Raw genomic sequence first — 24,222 nt, 5'->3', positions numbered from 1 at the left:
CACACAACAGTCAGATAAAACTTCTAAGTATATATTTTCATCAAAAATGAACAGGATTCAGCACTCCATGTGTGTATATGCAATCACGATAAGAAATACAGACCAGAAAACTTAAATGAGAGGCCAACTCAGAAAAAGGAATCATCCCTATGGAAGAAAATATTAACCAGTGGAATAAGTACGACCCTCCATGGAAGACATCCCAACGATCTGAGCAGACGAGATGGTGACAAGGAAGCATCGAGCACCTGACTGAGAGTTGGAGACCTCTTCCCAGAAACAGAGGGGTTCCTTGCAGAAATACAGGACAATGTGGTTAACAAAAGGGGGGAAAAAAAATCAAAAATACATGGAATACAAACAAACAAGGCAGTAAGTGCAGATAATGCCAAGAGAAACGAGACAAAAACCAACACATTTCAGGATCTTGCAGCAGTTTAGCTCAATCTGATTAATTACAAAGGTACAATCAAGTGGTAAATATCATTCACCAAAATCTTGCTGTAAAATACAAACTCATGAATGCCCTCCATCACTTCATTAAGGCATCATAAATTCAAGCCCGATCCAGTTTTAGAGTCCAAATCTTACAGATTATATGATAATCAATACATTATTACAGATAGGACAATCCATAATAACCATCCGGATATAATGTTACAGGATAAACAAGCAGGAACAACTCCCTCAATAGATAAAACCATTCCCAACACACATATGTTCCTCGACCAGTGGAGCACCTCACCACAGGTATTGTTTGTGTCATCAGTCAGACAAACAAATTATTTTCCCTGTCAACAGGAATTCTGCAGATGCTGGAAATTCAAGCAACAGACATCAAAGTTGCTGGTGAACGCAGCAGGCCAGGCAGCATCTATAGGAAGAGGCGCAGTCGACGTTTCAGGCCGAGACCCTTCGTCAGGACTAGTTGCTGCGTTCACCAGCAACTTTGATGTATGTTGCTATTTTCCCTGTCAATCAGCTTCCAAATGTTGCTACTCTGTCATTCGTTGCCACGCCCCGCTGCTGATTCCCTTCTCCTCATCATACGTTCCTACCCCGACCATCGTCCAGAGCCCAAAACTCTGCCTGTGCAGACCCGCCTCTGGTTTCTGACCCTGTTCCGTTGAGCATCCAACTGATGGTTTCCCATTCTGATTTCAGTCTTTAGAGGACAGTGGTGTTTCCTTACAACCCTTTAGAAGTAGAGAAAATGACCCATAATGTGGGAATGAGCCCTGAATAAAGAGGTTAACTCCCAATGACATTCTTCCTCAGCCGAGAGATTAGAGGGGCAAAGAACATCTCAGACAGAACTACAGTCAGCTTGATTTCGTCAGTCTGCAGAAAATTCAAGCAAAACCTCTTCACCCACAGAGTGGTGACTGTTTGGACCCCATCCCACAGGGAGAGCGAGAGATGAACAACAGGGGTGGATTTAAAAGGACTGTCGTGGAACTGAATCACTGGCAGGGTCCAGCCGGCCTGAGTTGACTCTCTACTGTACACTAGGTGTGTCATAAATTCACTAAGTACCAGAGACAGAGTTTAAAATAGAACTGATTTATATGTCACAGATCCAGAATATTAAACTCCAGTCCCATTAAAGGTGAATATGCAGCAGAAGAAACTCCTCCCATGCCCAGTGACCAGGGTGCAGAACTGGGTGTGGTGAGCAGCAGCAATATTTGCAGAGTTCAGCACCAACAGTCACTCTCAAAATTGCATTCAGCAATGATAATGGACAAATATCCAGCATGTAGCCGATTGAAACTTTCTCCCCAGTGTGAACCCGGCAGTGTGTCACAAGTGTAATATGTTGTAAGTTTCACTGCTAATGTAATGGCCTCTCTGTAACGTTTCATTGCTGAGGTAATGGTTTCTCTGTAGCAGCAATCTTTAGGTTATGACTACAGATAACAGGATTTTGGAATGCGGGGTTATCCACTGAGAGAAATGTTGTTCTTTCATGTGAGTCTGGAAGACAGATTTTCCCGGTCTTTTGCTGGGGAGAGATGAGAAGACGCGAATGGAGAGAGTGGGCCCCTTTTCTTTTTTTGGTTTTCTTTCCTGACCCTATAGTCAAAGTAAGAATTATAAAGCTCAACCGTGTAATCACATACTCTGTACTGTTCTTGTTATTTCGGGGTACTGATTTGTAACAGGGGACACATCACGCAGCGTTCAACCAAATGAGATTTCTTAAGTTTTCCCAGGCTGGGGGGCTATCACCCCCTATATTAAGCTGCTAGCCAAAACGGGATTTACATAGGATAGATGACTGAGTGAATCCCTTCCCGCATTCACAGCAGGTGAACGTCCTCTCCCCAGTGTGAACTCAATGATGCACATTCGGTTGATTTGGCTGAGAGAATCTCTTATCAAAGTCTGAGCAGGTGAACGGCCTCTCCCCTGTGTGAACTCGCTGATGTACCTTCAGTTGAGATGACAGAATCAATACCTTCCGACAGTCTGAGCAGGTGAAAGGCCTCTCCCCAGTGTGAACTCTCTGATGTACCTTCACTTTAGATGACGATGTGAATCCCTTCTCACAGTCTGAGCATAAAAATGCCTCTCCCCAGTGTGAACTCGCTGGTGTACCTTCAGATTAGATGACGAAGTGAATCCCTTCCCACAGTCTGAGCAGGTGAATGGCCACTCTCTGGTGTGAACTGACTGGTGTCTCAGTAGATCAGTTGACAAAGTGAATCTCTTCCCACACACTGAGCAGGTGAATGGCCTCTCGCCAGTGTGAAGTCGCTGATGTACCTTCAGTGGAGATGACGAAGCGAATCCCTTCCCACAGTCTGAGCAGGTGAATGGCCTCTCTCCAGTATGAACTCGCTGATGTTCTTTCAGATGAGATGATAGAGTGAATCCCTTCCCACAGTCTGAGCAGGTGAACGGCCTCTCGCCAGTGTGAAGTCGCTGATGTACCTTCAGTTGAGATGACCAAGTGAATCCCTTCCCACAATCCGAGCAGGAGAACGGCCACTCTCCAGTGTGAATTCGCTGGTGTACTATTAGGTAAGATGACCGAGTGAATCCCTTCCCACAGTCTGAGCAGGTGAATGGCCTCTCTCTGGTGTGAACTGACTGGTGTTTTAGTAGATCAGATGACATAGTGAATCTCTTCCCGCAGTCTGAGCAGGTGAATGGCCGCTCCCCGGTGTGAACTCGCTGATGTACCTTCAGGTGAGATGAGCAAGTGAATCCCTTCCCACAGTCCGAGCAGGTGAATGGCCTCTCCCCGGTGTGAACTCGCTGGTGAGCCTTTAGGTCAGATGACTGAGTGAATCCCTTCCCACAGTCTGAGCAGGTGAACGGCCTCTCTCCAGTGTGAACTCGCTGATGTACCTTCAGTTGAGATGACGAAGTGAATCCCTTCCCACAGTCTGAGCAGGTGAACGGCCTCTCGCCAGTGTGAAGTCGCTGATGTACCTTCAGTTGAGATGACCAAGTGAATCCCTTCCCACAATCCGAGCAGGAGAATGGCCACTGTCCAGTGTGAATTCGCTGGTGTACCATTAGGTAAGATGACCGAGAGAATCCCTTCCCACAGTCTGAGCAGGTGAACGGCTGCTCCCCGGTGTGAACTCGCTGGTGAGCCATTAGGTCAGATGACCAAGTGAATCCTACCCCACAAATTCAGCAGATGACCAGCCTCTGGTGTCCACAGGTGGGAAGACTGACTGAATCCCTTCTCACACACAGAATGGACGAATGGCCTTTCCCAGTGTGAACTTGCTGATGTACCTTCAGTTGAAATGACTGAGTGAATCCCTCCCCACTGTCTGAGCAGGACGGATGATCGAGTGAATCCCTTGCTCCACTTCTTAAATATCTGGACAGAGACAGCAAAACTGGCGTGTTGTGTTCGAGGTTCCCGTAGACAAATTCCTTGTCATTTTTAACCTGTAAAAAGATTTACAAAATCCATCAATGGGTGAAGGACAACATTTGAGATGAGATCACTTGAGTTGTCAAGGTGTGATCTGGAATCACATTGTTACAGTGAGGTTCAACCCAAGTTGGAGAGAGAAATCATCTTCTAAATGGGCACAGTGCTGGCATCTGGAATGACCATCAAACTGTCTGATTCTCTTCCTGTCTCTATAAGAATGGGGCACGTCTGCCATCTCCAATCTGTGACCTGGCTCAGTCTGACTCTCTCCATTGGTATTATTCCCTGTTCCCACTGAGCTGCATGGGTTCCTGGCCCCACAGTAACTGAAACACTCTCACAGAAATAGCTGGCAGTGCATTCCACACACCCACCACTCTCTGTATAAAAAACTTACCCCTGACATCCCCTCGGTATCTATTTCCAAGCACCTTAAAACTCTGCCCCCTTGTGTTAGCCACTTCAGCCCTGGGAAGAAACCTCTGGCTATCCACACGATCAATGCCCCTCATCATCTTATACACCTAAAAATGGCTTTAAACATAAACAAGGAAATTATGCATTGCATTGAGGATTTGTGAGAAGTATACAAAATTATAAGGGTATAGATAGAGTAAATGAAAGCAGCATTTTCCACTGAGGTTGGGTGGGATGACAACCAGAGGTCATGGATAAGTGGGGAAGTGAAAATTTAACGGGAACATTTGGAAAAGCTCTTTACTGATGTTTTTAAGAAGATCCAACACTTCTTCTTCCTTAATCTCCACATTGTCCTGCACACAGGCGTGTTCTATCTCGACCTCACCCTGATCAAGATCCTTTTCAATTGTAAATACTGAAGCAAAGTATTCATTTAGGACCTCCCCAACCTCCCCCATCTCCAGGCACATGTTGTCTTCTTCATCCTTGAGCAACCCCACCTTCATTCTTGCCATCCTTCTGTTCTTCACATTCGCATAGAACGTCTTGGGGTTCTCCTTAATCCTACACGCCAAGGCCTTCTCATGCCCCCTTCGAGCTCTCCTAAGTCCTTTCTTAAGCTCCTTCCTGGCTACCCTATATTTCTCGTAAGCCCCTCCTGCTTCCTGCTTCTTATATCTAACATATGCTTCCTTCTTCCTCTTGACGAGTTGCCTCACGTGTTTCGTCAGCCACAATTCCCTTTTCCTACCATTTTTTCCTTGTCTCAGAGGGACAAAACCTATCCTGAACCCAGCACAAGTGGTCCCTAAACTTCCTCCACATTACTGCTGTGCTTTCACCCTTGAACATCTATTTCCAATTTACTCTCGCTTGTTCCTGCCTCATCCCTTCATAGTTAGCCCTTCCCCAGTTTAGCACTTTCCCATTTTGTCTGTTTTTATTCTTTTCCATAGCTATGCTGAAGCTAAGGGAGTTGTGGTCACTCTCACCAAAATGCTCCCCCACTAAGAGGTCTGCCACCTGACCAGGTTCATTACCCAGAACTAGATCTAGTATGGCCTCTCCTCTCGTCGGCCGGTCTACATACTGTGTCAGGAATCCTTCTTGAATGCACCTGACAAATTCAGCCCCATCTCTCCCCCTTGCAGTCAGGAGGTGCCAGTCAATACGAGGGAAGTTGAAATCACCCATAACTACAACCCTGTATTTCCTGCACCATTCTAAACTCTGTCTGCTTATCTGCTCCTTGGTGTCCCGAGGGCTATTTGGGGAACTATAGACTACTCCCAGCAAAGTGATTGATCCCTTCCTATTCCTGACTTCCAGCCACACCGACTCAGTGGACACTCCCTCTGCAGTGTCCTCCCTTTCTACAGCCGTGATACTATCCCTGACCAGTAATGCTATTTTCTACCTCCCATCCTATTCCTTATAAAACACCAGATCCAATGCCTTAAAGTGCAGGGTTTTTTTAATGTTTCAAAATATACTATATTCAAAAATAAATATATACAATAAACCATTCAATAACTTCCCATCCTTTACATACGTTTCCCTTATAGTCTGTACATATCCATACTTATGGCCACCCACGTGGCACTCCAGTTGTTCACCTTTCCACACCACTGTTGAGGGGTATACTCCCCGCCACCCGGCCCCTCCCACTCCCACGGGTGAAGAAACCTATACTGTGGTCCTTCCCCACCGGGCCCTTGCGGTGGCTGCACCGAGTTTCAGTGCGTCCCTCAGCACGTACTCCTGCAGCCGAGAATGTGCCAGTTGGCAGCATTCTGCCACGGACATCTCCATGTGCTGGTAGATCATCAAGTTTCGGGCCGACCAAAGAGCGTCTTTCACTGAGTTGATGATCTGCCAGCAGCACCGGATGTTGGTCTCTGTGTGCGTCCCCGGGAACAGCCCGTAGATCAGAGAGTCCTGTGTTACGCAGCTGCTGGGGATGAAACGTGACACTAGCCCGTCCATCCTCCTCCACACCCTCTCTGCGAACTGACAGTGTGCAAAGAGGTGGGTCACAGACTCCTCCTCACTGCAGTCCTCCCGTGGGCAGTGGGGTGCGGAGATGACGTTCCAGGCGTACAAGAGGGATCTGACTGGGAGGGCCCCTCTCACCGCCAGCCAGGTGAGGTCTTGGTGCCTGTTGGTTAGATCTGGCGATGAGGCATTTTGCCAGATGAACTGGACGGTCTGCTCAGGGAACTACCCCACTGTGTCCATCACGTCCTTCTCCTGCAGTGCCTGCAGGACATTACGTGCCGACCACTGCCTGATGGCCCCGTGGTCAAAGGCATTCTCCTGGAAGAACTTTGCTACGTAGGACAGGTATGCCGGCAACGACCAGCTGACTGGGGCATTGCGCGGGAGTGGGGCCAGACCCATCCTTCGTAGCCAGGGCGACAGGTAGAGCCTGGGCACATAGTGGTATTTGGTGCCCACATACCTGGGTTCTACACACAACCTGATGCAGCCACATACGAAGCTGGCCATTAGGGTGAGGGCGACATTGGGGACGTTCTTGCCCCCGTTGTTCAGCGACTTGTGCATGACGGTCCGTCTCACCCGCTCCATCTTGGATCCCCAGACGAATCTGAAGACAGCTCGGGTGATTTCCGAGCTGTTGGAGCGGGGGACGGGCCACACCTGCGCCAAGTACAGCAGCCCTGATAGCACCTCACACCTGATGACCAGGTTCTTGCCCGTTATTGACAGGGAGCGCCCTCCCCTCTGTCCCAGTTTCTGTTTCACCTTGGCAGTCCGCTCCTGCCAGTTCTTGTTGCATGCCTCAGCCCCTCCGAACCAGATCCCCAACACCTTCACGTGGTCAGACCTGATGGTGAAGGGGACGCTGGATCGGTTGGGCCAGTTGCCGAAGAGCATAGCTTCGCTCTTCGTGCGGTTGACCCTGACCCCCGACGCTAGCTCGAACTGTTCGCAGGTGCCAATCAACCTGTCAACTGACCTCGGATCAGAGCAGAAGACAGTGACGTCGTCCATATACAGGGAGGTTTTCACTTGGGTCCCTCCACTGCCTGGCAGCGTCATCCCTCTTATGCCCTCATCCCTCCTGATGGCTTCCGCAAAGGGTTCTATGCAGCAGACAATCAAGACAGGGGAGAAGGGACAGCCCTGCCTGACTCCCGACCTGATGGGGAAGCTGTTTGTTTCCCACCCGTTGACCTGGACTGCACTACGGATGTCTGTGTAGAGCAGTCTGATCCAATTCTGGATTCCCTCCCCAAATCCCATTTTGGAAAGCACATCCGCCATGTACGTGTGTGATATCCTGTCGAAGGCTTTCTCCTGGTCCAAGTTGACCAGGCAGGTGTTCACTACCCTGTCCTGCACGTAGGCGATGGTGTCCCTCAGCAGCGCGAGGTTGTCTGAGATTTTCCTGCCCAGTACAGCACAGGTTTGGTCCGGGTGAATCACCTGTCCTAGAGCAGACTCGACCCTGTTGGCGATAGCCTTGGACAGGATCTTGTAATCCACATTCAGGAGAGAGATGGGTCTCCAATTTCTAGTGTCCTCCCTTTCCCCGTTTTGCTTGCAGATGAGGGTGATGATGCCCTTCCTCATGGACTCAGACATACTGCCGGCCAGAAGCATAGCATTGTACACTTCCAGCAGGTCTGGGCCCATCCAGTTCCACAGAGCCGCTTCTGGGAGTCTTACCCGACCCAAAGGAACGGATGGAGCCTGTCAGCTCGTCCAGGGTCAGTGGCCGATCCAGACTCTCCTGCTTGCCGTCGTCTAAGACCTGCGTGATAGACGACAGGAAGTTACGGGAGGCTGTGGATTCTGTGGGGTGGGTATGTCGAAGCTGCAGCTGGATGCACATCTTGCAGGTGAGGGCATCAGGGACACTGGAGGTCTCCTCACCTTCCCACCAATGTCCTCTCTAATTTGTAATGACCAGTGTGCCGAAAAATCTTGTGCTGTGCAATTTTTACCCAGTGACAACATGTGCACACTGAACTTTAAATAGAGAGGGATTTATTTTAACAGCTAGCAAATCACTATTAATAAGAACTTTGATATCCTCTGGGTTTCATCAAGTTAATCTGCACTCTCACACAATCTGTGTAGCAGGCCTGTAGAGGGTTATGAAGGATTTTCTCACACCAGCTTTTGCACACTGTCCATATCTGATTTGCTTGCTAAATGACACTTTAAATCAGATTTCCAAATACCACTCCACTTCCTCCCACTTGCAAGTTCTCCAGCAACGTTTGCATCGTCACAATACACACGGGTAACACCAGTTTCTGTATTGTACATAAATATTTCCCCTGAACCCTCCCCCAGGTGACTGACGGCCAATGATTATGAAGGGAAGGGCAGTAGTCTGTCTCATTGGAGTCTGGCACTTGTTGCCAAGGACAAAGGTGTTTGATATCATTATGTACTCAGAAAGAATGGGTCAAAACATGTCCCCACGGGTAGAAAGGTCCAGAACAAGAGGAGATAGAACAACCAACACACACAAAATGATGGAGGAACTCAGCAGGCCAGCCAGCGTTATGGAAAACAGTACTAATGCTGAGTTCCTCCAGCATTTTGTGTGTGTTGCTTGGATTTTCAATATCTGCAGATTTTATCTTATTTGTGACTGGAGGCAGAACAAAGGTGATTTTCTCAACTGGTGATGTAAAAGATTTTGTTCCCTTTCTCCGAGTTCCCAATCCTTGCATTTAGACAGCTGGAGCTCAGCTCTGTCTGAGAGATCCATCGGTTCCCATTCCCTCATCAGCCGGAAGCTCCCCGGGGCCCGTGTACGGATCGTGGGGCTGAGAGAGAGGGAAGAGAGCAGGACCGTCCCGGGTTTGCGGGCCACGGTATCCGGAGCTCACAGCAATTGTTCCAAATCCGGCAACCGGGGAAAATCTCTTACCTGGAGCCGATTTTCCGAGGCCTTTTGTGTACTGCGCATGAGCGATATTCGGGACAATCCGCAACCCTGACGCATGCGCATTCGATCAGCGCTTCAGCGACAGCGACAATTCCTACGCAGGTCTCCACACTATTCACAACACCCCCAACCTTTTTTGTCATAAGCAAATTTACTAACTTCCTCATCCAGGTCATTTATAAAAAGAGTAGGGGTCCCAGAACAGATCCCTGAGGCACACCACTGGTCACCGACCTCCATGCAGAATTTGACCCATCTTCAACCACTCTTTGCCTTCTGTGGGAAAGCCAGTTCTGGATCCACAAAACAATGTCGCCTTGGATCTCCTGCCTCCTTACTTTCTCAGTGAGCCTTTCATGGGGTATCTTGTTAAAGATCATCTGAAAATCCAGTCAAACAACATCCACTGGCTCTGCTTTATCTATCCTACCTGCTATTTCCTCAAAGTATTCCAAGAGATTTGTCAGACATAATTTCATCTAAAGGATTCCGGCTGACCTTGGCCTACTTCATCAGGCGTCCCCAATTACAGTACCCAAAAAACTCACCCTTAATACATACTAACACCTTCTTGACGACTGTGGTCAGCCGAACTACTGTCCTACAACTTTCTTTATTCTGCCTCCCTTTCATTTGTACTTTCTAGTCCACCAGAACCATTCCAAAATCTGTTGATTGGTGATACATCATTACTCATTACTTTAAGAGAAAACTAAGGGGGAAATTATTCGTTCAGAGGCGGGGAGAGTGTGCAACGATCTGCCAGAGCAAGTGGCAGGGATGATTTCAACCTTTAAGAGAAGTTTGCTTTGGTCCATGGATGAGAAGGATATGGAGGGCTATGGTCCAGGTGGAAGTTGTTGGAATTCGGCAGATTAATGTTTTGGCATGAACTAGATTGGCCGAATGGCATTTTCCTGTGTTGTGGTGTTCTATGACTCTAATGCCTTCACAATCTCTTCAGCTACCTCTTTCTGAATCCTGGGGTGTTCACGTTCTGGTCCAGGAGTCTTATCTACCTTCAGGCCTTTCAGCTTCCAAAACACCTTCGCTCCTTGGTAAAAGCATGTATCCTCACTTCTGCCCCAGATACTCCCGAATGGTTGGCAGTTATGTAATAAATTTAATGACACAATTGTAGTGCGTGACTTCAATCTGCAGAACAATTGAGAAAGTCATATTTGTGTCAGATCGCAAGAGAGGGAATGTATTGAATTCCTACGAAAGGGCTTTTTAGAGCAGCTGATGGTTGAGCCTACTCGGGGAACTACAATCTTTGATTGGGTGTTGTGTAATAACCCAGATCTTATTAGGAAGGTTAATGTAAAGGAACCATTAGAAGGCAGGAACAATAATATGATTCAATTCCTACTGCAATTTGTGAGGGAGGAGCATAGGTCACATGCATAGTATCTCAATGGAACAAAGGGAATTACACAGGCATGAGAGAGGTGATTCTCCAGGTGGATTGGAGAAGGATACTCGTGGGGATGATACCAGAGCAGAAATGGCTGACGTTTCTGAGAATAGTTCATAATGTACAGGATAGATATGTCCCGATGAAGTAGCTCTCAAACAGCGGGGCTAGGCTACCGTGGCTGACAAAGGAAGTTAAGGACTGTATAAAAGTGAAGGAAAGTGCATATAAGGTAGCAAAAGTGAGTAGGAAGTTAGATAATTGGGTAGCTTTTAAAATCCAAAACAGGCAACGAAAAATAGGTAAGAATGCTAAAGGTAAAATAAGAGGGCAAACTAGACAATAATATAAACTAGTTATAAAAATGAGAAAGGGAGGCGACAGTTGACATTGGACTGCTGGAAAATGATGCTCATGAGGTAGAAATGGGGAAGAGATGGTAGATGAACTTGATAGGTACTTTGCATCCGTCTTCTCTGTGGAAGACATTAGCACTGTGCCAGAGATCCGATCTGTGAGTGTCAGGGAGCAGAAGTGAGTGCCATTGCTATTACAAAGGAAAATGAGCTGGGCAAACTCAGGTTCTTAAAGTGGATAAGTCACCTGGACCAGATGGACTACATCCCAGAGTGCTGATAGAGGTTGCTGAAGAGATATCAGATGCATTGGTCATGACCTGTCAAGAATCACTTGATTCTGGCATGGTCCCGGAGGTCAGGAAGATTGCAAATGTCAATCCACTCTTTGAGAAGGGAGGAAGGCAAAAGAAAGCAAGGTATAGTCCTGTTAGCCTAACATCAGTGGCTGGGGAGGGGTTGGAGTCTATTATAACAGATGAGGTTTTGGGGTACTAGGAGACTTATGATGAAATAGGTCAAAGCCAGCATAGCTTCTGTACAGGGAAATATTGCCTGATCAGTCAGGGCATTACCGGATCTGCCGAGGAGGCAGGTGCATGGGGTTGAGTGAGAACCGGGATCAGCCATGGTGGAATGGCGGAGCAGACTTGATGGGGCTGAATGGCCTAATTCTGCTCCTGTGTCTTATGGTCTGATACTGCTGGTGTCTTACACAGTGAATATTGACACAAAATACTTATTACATTCGGCCGCTATTTCTTTGCTCTATTAATAACTCGCCAGCATCACCTTCCAGCAGTACAATATCCATACTTGCCTCTCTTTTACTCTTTATATATCTGAAAAAGAAATTTTTATACTTGATATTATTGGCTCACTTATCTTAATTTTCATCTTGTCTCTCCTGTGTGTCTTTTTTTGTTGTCTCCTGTTGGTTATGTAAAAGTTTCCAGTCCTCTAACTTCCCACTATTTTCTTGCTATACTATATGACCCCGCTTTTGCTTTTATTATCAAAAACAGGAGAAAATCTGTGGATGCTGGAAATCCAAGCAACACATACACAAAGTGCAGGAGGAACATAGGAGGCCAGACAGCATATATGGGAAATAGTAAACAGACGATGTTTCGGGCCGAGACCCTTTATCAGGACTGGGGAAAAAAAAAGATGAGATGTCAGAGGAAGAAGTATGGGGGTGAGAGGGGTGGAAGATCATTTCCTTAATGATTCTCAAAAGATCATTGCCATTGACTCTACATCTCTTCAGTCACCTCTTTCAGATCTCTGGGGTGAACACCATCTGGTCCAGGTGACCTATTTACCTTCAGACCATCTCTGTTTCCCAAGAACCTTCTCCTGAGTAACATAACTTTACACATTCTGACAACTGACATCTGGGACTTCCATATTCCTGCCAGTGTCTTCGACAGATAAGAGTGATGTACAATACTTATTCAGTTCCGCTACCATCACCTTGCACCCCCACCCCATTACTACCTCTCCAGCATCATTTTTCAGTGGTCCGATATCCACTTCCACCTCTCTTGTACACTATATGTACCTGAAGAAAAATTTGGTATCCTTTTTAATATTACTGGCTAGCTCGCCTATGTATTCCATCTTCCCCTTCTTATTTATTTTAGTTGCATTCTGTTGGTTTTTAAAAGCTTCCCAATCCTCTAACTTCCTGGTAATTTTTGCTCCATGCCCACTCTTTGGTTTATATGTTGTCTTTGATTTCTCTTATCAGTCACGGTTTTGTCATCTTACCTTTAGAATACTACTTCCTCTTTGTGATTTATATATCCTGTGCCTTTCAAATTGCTTCCAGAAAATCAACTTTGATCTTTTCTTCTCTCATGCCTCTCTAATTCTGCTTATTGCACATCTGACATTAGCTTCTCCTTCTCGAAGGTCAGGGTGAATTTGATCAAATTAAGATCACTTGCCCCTAAGGGTTCTTTGAACTGAAGTGACCTAATTAAATCTGGTTCATTACAACACCCAATCCAGAATAGCTGATCCCCAAGTGGGCTCAATCACGAGCTGCTCTAAAAAAGCATCTTGTAGGCATTCTAGGAATTCCTCCTCTTGAGATCAACACTATCCTAATTTTCCTAATCACCTGCATGACAATCCCCCATGACTATTGTAACATTGCCCTTTTGGCACGCACTTTCTATCTCCCATTGTAATCTGTGGACCACATACTTACTACTGTTTGGAGGTCTCTATACAATTCCCATCAGGGATTTTTTTTTACATTTGCTGTTCCTTAATTCTACCCACAGGTTCTACACCTTCCAACCCTATGCCACCTCTTTCTAATGATTTTATTTAATATTTTACAAACACAGCCACAGAAAGCCACTACCAGCTTGTTCTTTCAAGAAGCATGTAAGTATCTGGGAAACAAGAGGACCTGCAGATGCTAGAAATCTAGAGAACTACACACAAAGTGCTGGAGGAGCTCAGCATGTCAGGCAGCATCTACGGATGGGAATCAACATTTCTGGCCAAGACCCTTCACTGGGACTCTTGATACCCACGTATCTGGAATATCAACAAGCAAAGAAAATAGAAAGTAGTGCGAAATAGGGAAAACCTTTGACAAAATTTCATTCAAGGCTTTAAAAAACCTGCCAAACAGAGTTCAAAGTTAACAAATACAACAAAGGCAATAAACACTTGCATCAATACCGACATTGACTTTTTTATATGAAAATATCTTTGTCCCATTTCAATCAGTAAATTTTACAAAGATAAATAACTCTAGAAAACTTTACAAAAGACTATTTACACTCAAACACACTTAGATTAACACTACCTTGGACAGAATAAGGTAGAGAAATAACACACTTGAAAAAAAATCACACAACAGAAAGTATATATTTTCATCAAAAATGAACAGGATTCAGCACTCCATGTGTGTCTATGCAATCGTGATAAGAAATACAGACCAGAAAACTTAAATGAGAGGCCAACTCAGAAAAATGAATCACCACTATGGAAGAAAACATTAACCAGTGGAATGAGTATGACCATCCATGAGGGGTTCTTTGCAGAAATACAGGACAAGGTGGTTAAAAAAAGGGGGGAAAAATATCGAAAATACAGGAAATACAAACAAACAAGGCAGTAAGTGCAGAAAATGCCAAGAGAAACCAGACACAATCCAACACATTCCAGGATCCTGCAGCAGTTTAATTCAATGTGATGCAGACCTGCCTCTGGTTTCTCACCCTGCTTCGTTGAACATCCAACTGATGGTTTCCCATTCTGCTTTCAGTCTTTAGAGGACAGGGGTGTTTTCTAACAACCCTTTAGCAGCAGGGAAAATGACCTATAATGTGGAAATGAGCCGTCAATAAGGTTAACTACCAATGTTATTCTTCCTCAGCCGAGAGATTAGAGGGGCAAAGAACATCTCAGACAGAACCGCAGTCAGCTCGATTTCGTCAGTCTGCAGAAAATTCAAGGGGAACCTCTTCACCCACAGAGTGGTGACTGTTTGGAACCGATCACCACAGGGAGAGTGAGAGATGAACAACAGGGGATGATTTAAAAGGACTGTCGTGGAACAGAATCACTGGCAGGGTCCAGCCGGCCTGAGTTGCCTCTTTACTCTACATTAGGTGTGTTATAAATTCACTAAGTACCGGAGACAGACTTCAAAATAGAACTGATTTATTTGTCTCAGATCCAGAATATTAAATTCCAGTCCCATTAAAGGTGAATGTGCAGCAGAAGAAACTCCTCCCATGCCCAGTGACCAGGGTGCAGAACTGGGTGTGGTGAGCAGCAGCAATAATTGCAGAGTTCAGCACCGACAGTCAGTCTCAAAATTGCATTGAGAAACAATGATGGACAAATATCCAGCATGAAGCTTATTGAAACTTTATCCCCAGTGTGAACCCGGTGATGTGTCACAAGGTTAGATTACTGAGTGAATCCCTTCTCACATTCACAGCAGGTGAGCGGCCTCTCCCCAGTGTGAACTCAATGATGCACATTTGATGGAGATGGCTGAGAGAATCTCTTCCCAATCTCTGAGCAGGTGTATGGCCTCTACCCAGTGTGAACTCGCTGGTGTCTCTGTAGGCAGGATGATTGCAGAAATGCTTTCCCACATTCATAGCAGGGAAGCAGCCTCTCCCGTATGAACTGACTGGTGTGCCAGTAGTTGGGATGACCAAGTGAATCTCTTCCCACATTCTGAGCAGGTGAACGGCTTCTCCCCTGTGTGAACTCGCTGATGACTCTCTAGGCTGGATGACCGAGTGAATCCCTTCCCACATTCTGAGCAGGTGAATGGCTTCTCCCCAGTGTGAACTCGCTGATGACTCTCCAGGTTGGATGACCGAGTGAATGTCTTCCCACAGACTGAGCAGCTGAACGGCCTCTCCCCTGTGTGAACTGACTGGTGTCTCTGTAAAGTGGAGGACTGAGTGAACCTCCTCCCACAGTCTGAACAGGTGAACGGCCTCTCCCCAGTGTGAACTCGCTGGTGTACCAGTAGGTCGGGTGACCGACTGAACCCCTTCCCACAGTCTGAGCAGCTGAACGGCCTCTCTCCAGTGTGAACTCTCTGGTGTGCCAGTAGGTCGGGTGACCGAGTGAATCCCTTCCCACAGTCTGAGCAGATGAACGGCCTCTCTGCAGTGTGAACTCGCTGGTGTACCAGTAGGTCGGGTGACCGAGTAAAGCCCTTTCCACAGTCTGAGCAGGTGAACAGCCTCTCTCCAGTGTGAACTCGCTGATGTGCCTTCAGATTAGATGAGCAAGTGAATCCCTTCCCGCAGTCTGAGCAGGTGAATGGCCTCTCTCCAGTGTGAACTGACTGGTGTGCCAGTAGCTTGGATGACCGAGTGAATCCCTTCCCACAGTCTGAGCAGGTGAACGGCCTCTCTCCAGTGTGAACTCGCTGATGTACCTTCAGTTTAGATAAACAAGTGAATCCCTTCCCACAGTCTGAGCAGGTGAATGGCCATTCCCCGGTGTGAATTCTCTGATGTTCCTTCAGTTTGGATGACCGAGTGAATCCCATCCCACAATCTGAGCAGGTGAATGGCCTCTCCCCAGTGTGAACTCGTTGGTGCACCAGTAGGTCAGATGACCGAGTGAATCCCTTCCCGCAGTCTGAGCAGGTGAATGGCTTCTCCCTGATGTGAACTCGCTGATGCACTATTAGGTTGGACGATTGAGTGAATCCCTTCCCACAGTCTGAGCAGGTGAACGGCCTCTCCCCAGTGTGAACTGACTTGTGTACCAGTAGGGTGGTTGACTGATGGAATCCCTTCCCACAGTCTGAGCAGGTGAACGGACGCTCCCTGGTGTGAACTCGCTGGTCAGCCATTAGGTCAGCTGACCGAGTGAATCCTTCCCCACGAATTCAGCAGATGACCAGCCTCTGCCCAGTGTGAACTGACTAGTGTACTTACAGGTGGGAAGACCAACTGAATCCCTTCTCACCCACAGAACAGGTGAATGGTCTTGCCCAGTGTAAACTTGCTGATATACCTTCAGTTGAGGTGACCCAGTGAATCCATTCCCACAGACTGAGCAAGTGAATGGAATTGCCTCTCCCCTGTGTAAATTGACGACCATGCCAGTCAGTCAGATGATTGACTGAATCCCTGCCCAGTCTGAGCAGGAAGGAAGATCGAGTGAATCCCTTGCTCCAATTCTTAAATATCTGGACAGATACAGAAAAACTGGCGTGTTGTGTTCGAGATTCCTGTAGATAAATTCCTTGTCGTTTTTAACCTGTAAAAAGATTTACAAAATCCATCAATGGGTGAAGGACAACATTTCAGATGAGATTACTTTAGTCACCAAGGAGTGATCTGACATCACACTGTTACAGTGAGGGTCAACACAAGTTGGAAGGAGAAATCATCTTCTAACTGTGCAGAGTGCTGGTATCTGGAATTAAATGGTATCTGGTATCTGGAATTAAACTCTCTGATGCTTTTCCTGTCTCTATAAGAATGGGGCATTTCTGCCATCTCCAATCTGTGACTTGCCTCAGTTTGAGTCTCTCCATTGGTATTATTCCCTCTTCCCACTGAGCTGCATGGGTGCCTGGCCCCACAGTAACTGAAACACTCTCACACAAATAGCCTTTGTTGACCTGCAGCTAGGATTTTCTTTTATGCACTGTTAGATTAAAGTGCCACAGTTTTAACGCCATATAAAATTTTGCTGCTGAGATGAACGGTTGGTCTGTTAAAAGGAATTAGAGTGAATATTAATATTATTTATGGTTCTTGTCACAGTCATAGAAAAGTACAACACAGAACAAGACCCTTCGGCCCATCTAGTTTGTGCTGAACTATTTAAGCTTTCTACTCCCATATCCCTACTATCCAGGTACCGACACAAACCTCTTAAATGTTGAAATTGAGGTCACATTCACCACTTGTGCTGTCTGCTCATTCCACACCCGGATGACCTTCTGTGTGAAGAAGTTTCCCGTCATGTTCCCCTCAATATTTTACCTTTCACCATTAACCCATGGCCTCTTGTTGTTGTCCCACCCCATCTCAGTGGAGAAGGCCAGCTTGCATTTACCCTATCTTTACCCCTCATAATTGTGGTACACCTCCATCAAGTCTCTCCTCAATGTTTTACAGTCCAAGGAATAAACACTTAACCTGTTCAATCTTTCCTTATAACCCAAGTCCTCCAAACCTGGCAACAACCTTATGAATTTTCTCTGGACTCTTTCAACCTCTTTTATATCTCTCCTGTAGGTCGGTGACCAAAACTGTACACAATACTCCAAATTAGGCCTCACCAATGTCTTGTACAATGTCAACATAACATCCATCTCCTGTACTCAGTACTTTGGCTTATGAAGGCCAATGTGCCAAAATCTTTCTCTCCATCCCTATCTAAATGGGGCACCACTTTCAGTGAATTATGGACCTGTATTCCCAGATCCCTTCCTTCTACAGCGTTCCTCAGTGCCCTACCAGTCACTGTGTAAGACCTTGGTCCTACCAACATGCAATGGTTCACACTAGTCTGCATTAAATTGCATTTTCCATTTCTCAAACTATTTCCCAGCTGGTCCAGATCACACTGCAGGCCATGATAGTCTTCCTCACTGTCCACTACACCCCAATCTTGGTGTCATCCACAAATTTGCTGATCCAGTTAACCACACTATCATCCAGATTACTGATATAGATGACAAACAACAACAGATCCAGCACCGATCCCTGTGGCACACCACTAGTCACAGGTCTCCAGTCAGAGAGGCAACCATCTGCAACCACAACCTCGGCTTCTCCCAAAGCCAGTGTCTCATCCAATTTACCATCTCATCTTGAATGCTGAATGACTGAACCTTCTTGACCAACCTCCCATATGAGACTCTGTCAAGTGCTTTGCTAAAGTCCATGTAGACAACATCCACTGCATTGCCTTCATCCACTTTCCTGATAACTTCCTCGAGAGACTCTATAAGATTGGTTAGACATGACCTACCATGCACAAAGCCATGCTGCCTATCCTTAATCAGTCCACATGTATCCAAATACTTATATATTGATTTCCTGCACATACTTTCCAATAACTTCCCCACAACTGATGTCAAGCTCACCAATGTAGAATTTCCTATTTATTTTTAGAGCCTTTCTTGAACAGCAGAACAACATTGGCTGTCCTCCAATCCTCCAGTCCCTCACCTGTCACTAAGGACGATTTAAATATCTCTGCTTGGGCCCCAACGATTTCTGCACTTGTCTTCCGCAGGGTCCCAGGGAACAACTTGTCAGGACCTGGTGATTTATCCATGCTTATTTGCCTTAAGACAGCAAACACCTCCACCTCCGTAATCTGTACAGGGTCCATGAAGGTGATGTCCCTTTGCCTCACTTCTATGAACTCTGTGTCCATCTCCTGAGTAAATACAGATGGAAAAATACTATGTAAAATCTCCCCCATCTATTTTGTCTCCTCATATAAATTACCATTCAGATCTTCCAGAGTGGGCATGTTTCTGCACTGACCTTCTCCACGTTTCTGTGACAGAGAAGCTCGCCAAACTTGTTTGGAAGGGAAACTGGTAGGAATGACGACAGAGCAGCAATGGCTGGAGTTTTTGGGAGCAAGTCGGGAGGTGAGTGATGGACACATCCCAAAAAAGTGGAAGCATTGGAAAGGCAGGAGGGCACAACCGTGGCTGAAATGAGAAGCCAAAGCCAACATAAAAAACAAAGAGAGGGCAGATAATAAGCAAAAAAGATTGAGAAGCTTTTAGAAACCAACAGAAGACAACTAAAGAAAGATGAGCTCAGGGTGTGGAAATATGATACTGCAGTCATTAATGTGTTTTGGTAGCACCCAACAGCCTGAGGCATTTAGAGGAACAAAATATATGGGGCTTCAATATCTCTTGAAAACCAAGGTTCCCTGCACTAGTTACAATTCAACTTTTATTTTGACAGGCACATACAAACTCTACACCCTCAAAATTTCACTTCTGAAGAACTCCCACTTACCAAGTACTCCTTTGCCAGAAAACAGCCTGTCCCTATCCACACTTGTCAAATCCTTGCAAATACCTTAAAAATTGACTTTCTCCAATTTAGAATCTCAACCTGTGGTCCATACCTCTGTTTTTCCGTATTTACTTGGAATCTCGTGGCACTATGATCACTAGAGACAACATGTTCCCGTACACTAATTTCTGTCACCAGCCCTGGGCCATTTCCTAATAGCTTACTGCACACTTCAACATCAGAAATTTTACGTACTGATTAAGGCACATTTGACAAACTCTACCCCAACTAGTCCTTTTACAGTATGGGAGTCCCAGTCAATATATGTGTAAGGGGTTTCTTCTTTTAGGTTACTATGTAGGCTAATCAAAATGGCTTCTTTGTTATGTTAACTGCTGAGAAAGTTCTCTCTCTAGCAGCTTGTTTGGGTTACAAAGAGAGTTGTATTCAGTTGCTACCCAATTGGGATAGATGTTATTCTTTCTTGTGTGTCTGTAAGCTATTGTGATGCACGGGCTTTGGCGCAGAAGGCACGATGGGGACAGAGAGAGTGGACACGATGCTGTGAACTGGCCGAGGGGATGGACCCCGAGCCAGAGTTCGAGGCCCAGGGTCTTCAGCGAGGAGAGGAGACGAAGACAGACTCGTGTGGAGCGTCTGGTTGACCACTGTGGCTGGTCCCAGGCGGCGGGTCGAGGTGGTCGGAGGGGATCGAATGGTGGAAAGAAGATCCCAGAGTCTTCAGCGAGGAAAGGAGATGAAGACAGACTCGTGTGGAGCGTCTGGTTGACCACTGTGGCTGGTCCCAGGCGGCGGGTCGAGGTGGTCGGAGGGGATCGAATGGTGGAAAGAAGATCCCAGAGTCTTCAGCGAGGAGAGGAGACGAAGACAGACTCGTGTGGAGCGTCTGGTTGACCACTGTGGCTGGTCCCAGGCGGCGGGTCGAGGTGGTCGGAGGGGATCGAATGGTGGAAAGAAGATCCCAGAGTCTTCAGCGAGGAAAGGAGACGAAGACAGACTCGTGTGGAGTGTCTGGTTGACCACTGTGGCTGGTCCCAGGCGGCGGGTCGAGGTGGTCGGAGGGGATCGAATGGTGGAAAGAAGATCCCAGAGTCTTCAGCGAGGAGAGGAGACGAAGACAGACTCGTGTGGAGCGTCTGGTCGACCACTGTGGCTGGCCCCAGGCAGCGGGTCGAGGTGGTCGGAGGGGATTGAATGGTGGAAAGAAGATCCCGTTACTTGAGCTCCAACTGTTATGCACGAAGTGAACTTTGATAAGTTTGGCGCCTTTTATTTCTTTTTTTATTTTATCTCTATGAATTACATAGTTCCAGTAATATCTATAAATTGTAATCATTTAATGGCATATGCTGTATTGTCTGTTATTTTGCGGGAATGCCACCGATCCTTGAATGTGGAGGCGGAGATGCTGGAGAAGACAGCGCCCCACACGCTACAAGAAAAGCCCAATCACGTGCCCATTTCCGTGATTAATTTGAAGGAACAAAACCTCATCTTCTAACTGGCCACAGCATCCACACAAACCCAGTTTGGCGGGGCTGAAGGCCGCTTCCCCTAGATGTAAGCGAGTTGAGCGAGCCTGAGGCTTACCCGGGGGCTACATATGGGAAGTTATAATCACTTACAATTTCAACTTTTGTTTCTTGGTATAGTCTGTGAACTCTCTACAAATTTGTTCCTCTAAATCCCTCAGACTGTTGGGTGCAACCAGCTCCCAGTAATGCCTACAATATCATAATTCCATGCCATGAGCTCATCTGGCTTTCCTACAATGCTTCTTGCATTGTGATATACACAGCTCAGCACATTCATCGCACCATGCTCAACCTTCTGATTGCTGACTTCGTCTTAGGTCTGAACAACATCTGTCTGGTGTCAAGAAAACAACCTCTCCCTCAATGTCAGAAAAACAAAGGAGCTGATTGTGGACGACAGGAGGAATAGAGACAGGTTAACCCCTGTTGATACTAATGGATCTGGTGTTGAGAGGGTGAACAGCTTTGAGTTCCTAGGCATAAACATCACCGAGGATCTCAAACAACAGGAATTCTGCAGATGCTGGAAATTCAAGCAACACACATCAAAGTTGCTGGTGAACTCAGCAGGCCAGGCAGCATCTCTAGGAAGAGGTACAGTCGACGTTTCAGGCCGAGACCCTTCGTCAGGACTAACTGAAGGAAGAGCTAGTAAGAGATTTTAAAGTGGGAGGGGGAGGGGGAGATCCAAAATGATAGGAGAAGACAGGAGGGGGAGGAATGGAGCCAAGAGCTGGACATGTGATTGGCAAAAGGGGATATGAGAGGATCATGGGACCGAGGATCTCATGTAGTCTGTACATACCGTCTGTGTGGTGAAAAAGGCACAACAGTGCCTCTTTCACCTCAGACAGTTGAAGAAGTTTGTTATGGGCCACCAAATCCTAAGAATACTGTATAGGGGCAATATTGAGAGCAATCTAATTGGCTGCATCACTGCCTGGTTTGGAACTGTACTTCCCTTAATTGCAGGATTCTGCAGAGAGTGGTGCGGGCAGCACAGCGAATCTGCAGATGTGAACTTTCCACTGACAGGACATTTACAGAGACAGCCACCAACTGTTCCAGCTGCTACCACCCGGGAAGTGGTACCATAGCATAAATGCCAGGATCAACAGGCTCTGGGACAGCTTCTTCCAGCAGGCCATCAGACTGATTAATTCATGCTGATAGAACTGTATTTCTATGTTATATAGACTGTCCTATGTACAAACTATTTATTATAAATTACTATAAATTACACATTGCACATTTACACGGAGACGTAATGTAAAGATTTCTACTCCTCATGTATATGAAGGATGTATGTAATCACATCAATTCAATTCAATCCACCCTCTCCACTATCTGTTCTGTCATTCTGGCTCCCACCCCCCCACCCCACTGCAACTTTAACCAACACTCCCACCGCCACACTAGCACTAGCAAGCCTTACCACTAGGATATTAGACCTCTGCTAGTTTTATTTCCCTAACTAACGAATCCCCTATCACCACTTTGACTTTCCTCTGCAAAGTAATTCCCCCCCCTCCCCGCCCAACAAGTTTCTAAAGTGGTCTACCTGCTGTTGTGTGGGATGGCAACAAGAGTACTCTGCGATGGCTATTTAACCTCATTCCCCTTCCTGACTCTCACCCAGTTTCCTGTGTCCTGTACCTTGGGTGTAACTCACCTCTCTTCATGTCATATCTATCAACCCTTCCGAGTCCCAGATGATCTGGAATTCATCCATTTTGAGTTCCAACTCCTTAAAGTGTAGCTGGATACACATCTTGTAGGTGAGGGTGTCAGGGACACTGGAGGTCTCCCCACCTTCCCACCAATGCCCCCTCAAATTTGTAATGACAAGTGTGTGCAAATATCTTGTGCTGTGCAATTTTTAACAGTAACAAAAACGTGCACACTGAATTTTATATAGAGAGGTATTGATTTTAACAGCTAGCAAATCACAATCAATAAGAACTTTGATCTCCCCTAGGTTTGATCATGTTCATCTGCACTCTCACACAACCTATGTAGCAGGCCTGTAGCGGGTAATGAAGGATCTTCTCAACAAAAATTTTGCACGCTGTCCATATCTGATTTGCTTGCAAAATAATATTTTAAAAAGTCAGATTTCCCAATATCGCTCCACTTGTTCCCACTTGCAAATTCTCCAGCAACTTTTGCATTGCCACAATACACACAGGTAACATCATTTTCTGTATTGTACATAAATATTTCTCCTGAACCCTCCCCCAGGTGACTGACGGTGGTGAACTCATTGATGGCAATGCAAAAGAATATGAAGGGAAGGGCAGCAGTCTGTCTCATTGGAGTCTGGCACGTTTGTGATGTGAAAGCATGTTGCCCAGGACAAAGGTGTTTGATATCATTGTGTACCCGGAGAGAATGGGTCAAAATATGTTCCCACGGGTAGAAACATCCAGAACAAGAGGAGGTAGAACAAGCAACACACACAAAATGTTGGAGGAACTCAGCTGGCCAGGCAGCATCTATGGAAAATAATTCTGTTTTACTTATTTTGTATGTGTTGCTTGGATTTCCAGCATCTGCAGCTTTTCTCTTGTTTGTGGTTGAAGGTAGAACAAAGGTGATTTTCTCAACAGCTGATGTAAAAGATTTGTTCCCTTTCTCCGAGTTCCCAATCCTTGCATTTAGACAGCTGGAGCTCAGCTCTGTCTGAGAGATCCATCGGTTCCCATTCCCTCATCAGCCGGAAGCTCCCCGGGACCCGTGTACGGATGGTGGGGCTGAGAGAGAGAGAGAGAGAGGGAAGAGAACAGGACTGCCCCGGGATTGCGGGCCACGGTGGCAGGAGCAATTGCCCCTCAGCCAGAGTCGAAACCCCCCGCCCGGTATACACTCTTACCTGTAGCTGATCGTTCCGCGGCCTTTTGTGTGCTGCGCGCATGCGTGTTATTCGGGAACGTCAACAACCCTGACGCCTGCGCATTTAATCAGTGCTGCAGTGCGGGTGTTATTTTTAAGGCACCGCTTTCTGGCTGATCACGGTGACTTTAGGTTTCTGCAGGCACCGGTTCCATGTCCATGCCTCACTGTGTTTTGTGTATAGAAAACTCAGCAGCTGTTTTCACGCAGAAAGCAGCTTCTATAAATAATATA

General features: G+C 46.4%; 1 protein-coding gene across 1 annotated transcript; it reads right to left on the bottom strand.

The window, feature by feature from the left end:
• Positions 1 to 43: 43 nt before the first annotated feature.
• LOC134342186 (oocyte zinc finger protein XlCOF6-like) lies at positions 44 to 24,181 on the bottom strand. The gene is made up of 3 exons (XM_063040162.1): positions 23,969 to 24,181; positions 15,208 to 16,796; positions 44 to 3,441 (listed from the first exon to the last, which is right to left on the bottom strand). Exons 2-3 carry the CDS (start codon positions 16,384 to 16,386, stop codon positions 2,521 to 2,523), a joined length of 2,100 nt encoding a protein of 699 aa, XP_062896232.1. The 5' UTR covers positions 16,387 to 16,796; positions 23,969 to 24,181; the 3' UTR covers positions 44 to 2,520.
• Between the last annotated feature and the right edge of the window lie 41 nt (positions 24,182 to 24,222).

This window comes from Mobula hypostoma, unplaced genomic scaffold, assembly GCF_963921235.1.
Source record: "Mobula hypostoma unplaced genomic scaffold, sMobHyp1.1 scaffold_82, whole genome shotgun sequence".
Lineage (NCBI taxonomy): Eukaryota > Metazoa > Chordata > Chondrichthyes > Myliobatiformes > Myliobatidae > Mobula > Mobula hypostoma.
This window is presented reverse-complemented; position numbering and strand designations above follow the sequence as displayed.

What these genes read in the sequence shown, in the direction of transcription:
- LOC134342186 (XM_063040162.1), bottom strand. Translation starts at nt 16,386, where the DNA reads ATGGCTGACCAGCGAGTTCACACCAGGGAGCGTCCGTTCACCTGCTCA. An exon ending in CTTGGTCATCCCAACTACTG is followed by an intron (nt 3,442 to 15,207) that starts GCACACCAGTCA and finishes TCTCAACTGAAG; the next exon opens with GTACATCAGCGACTTCACAC.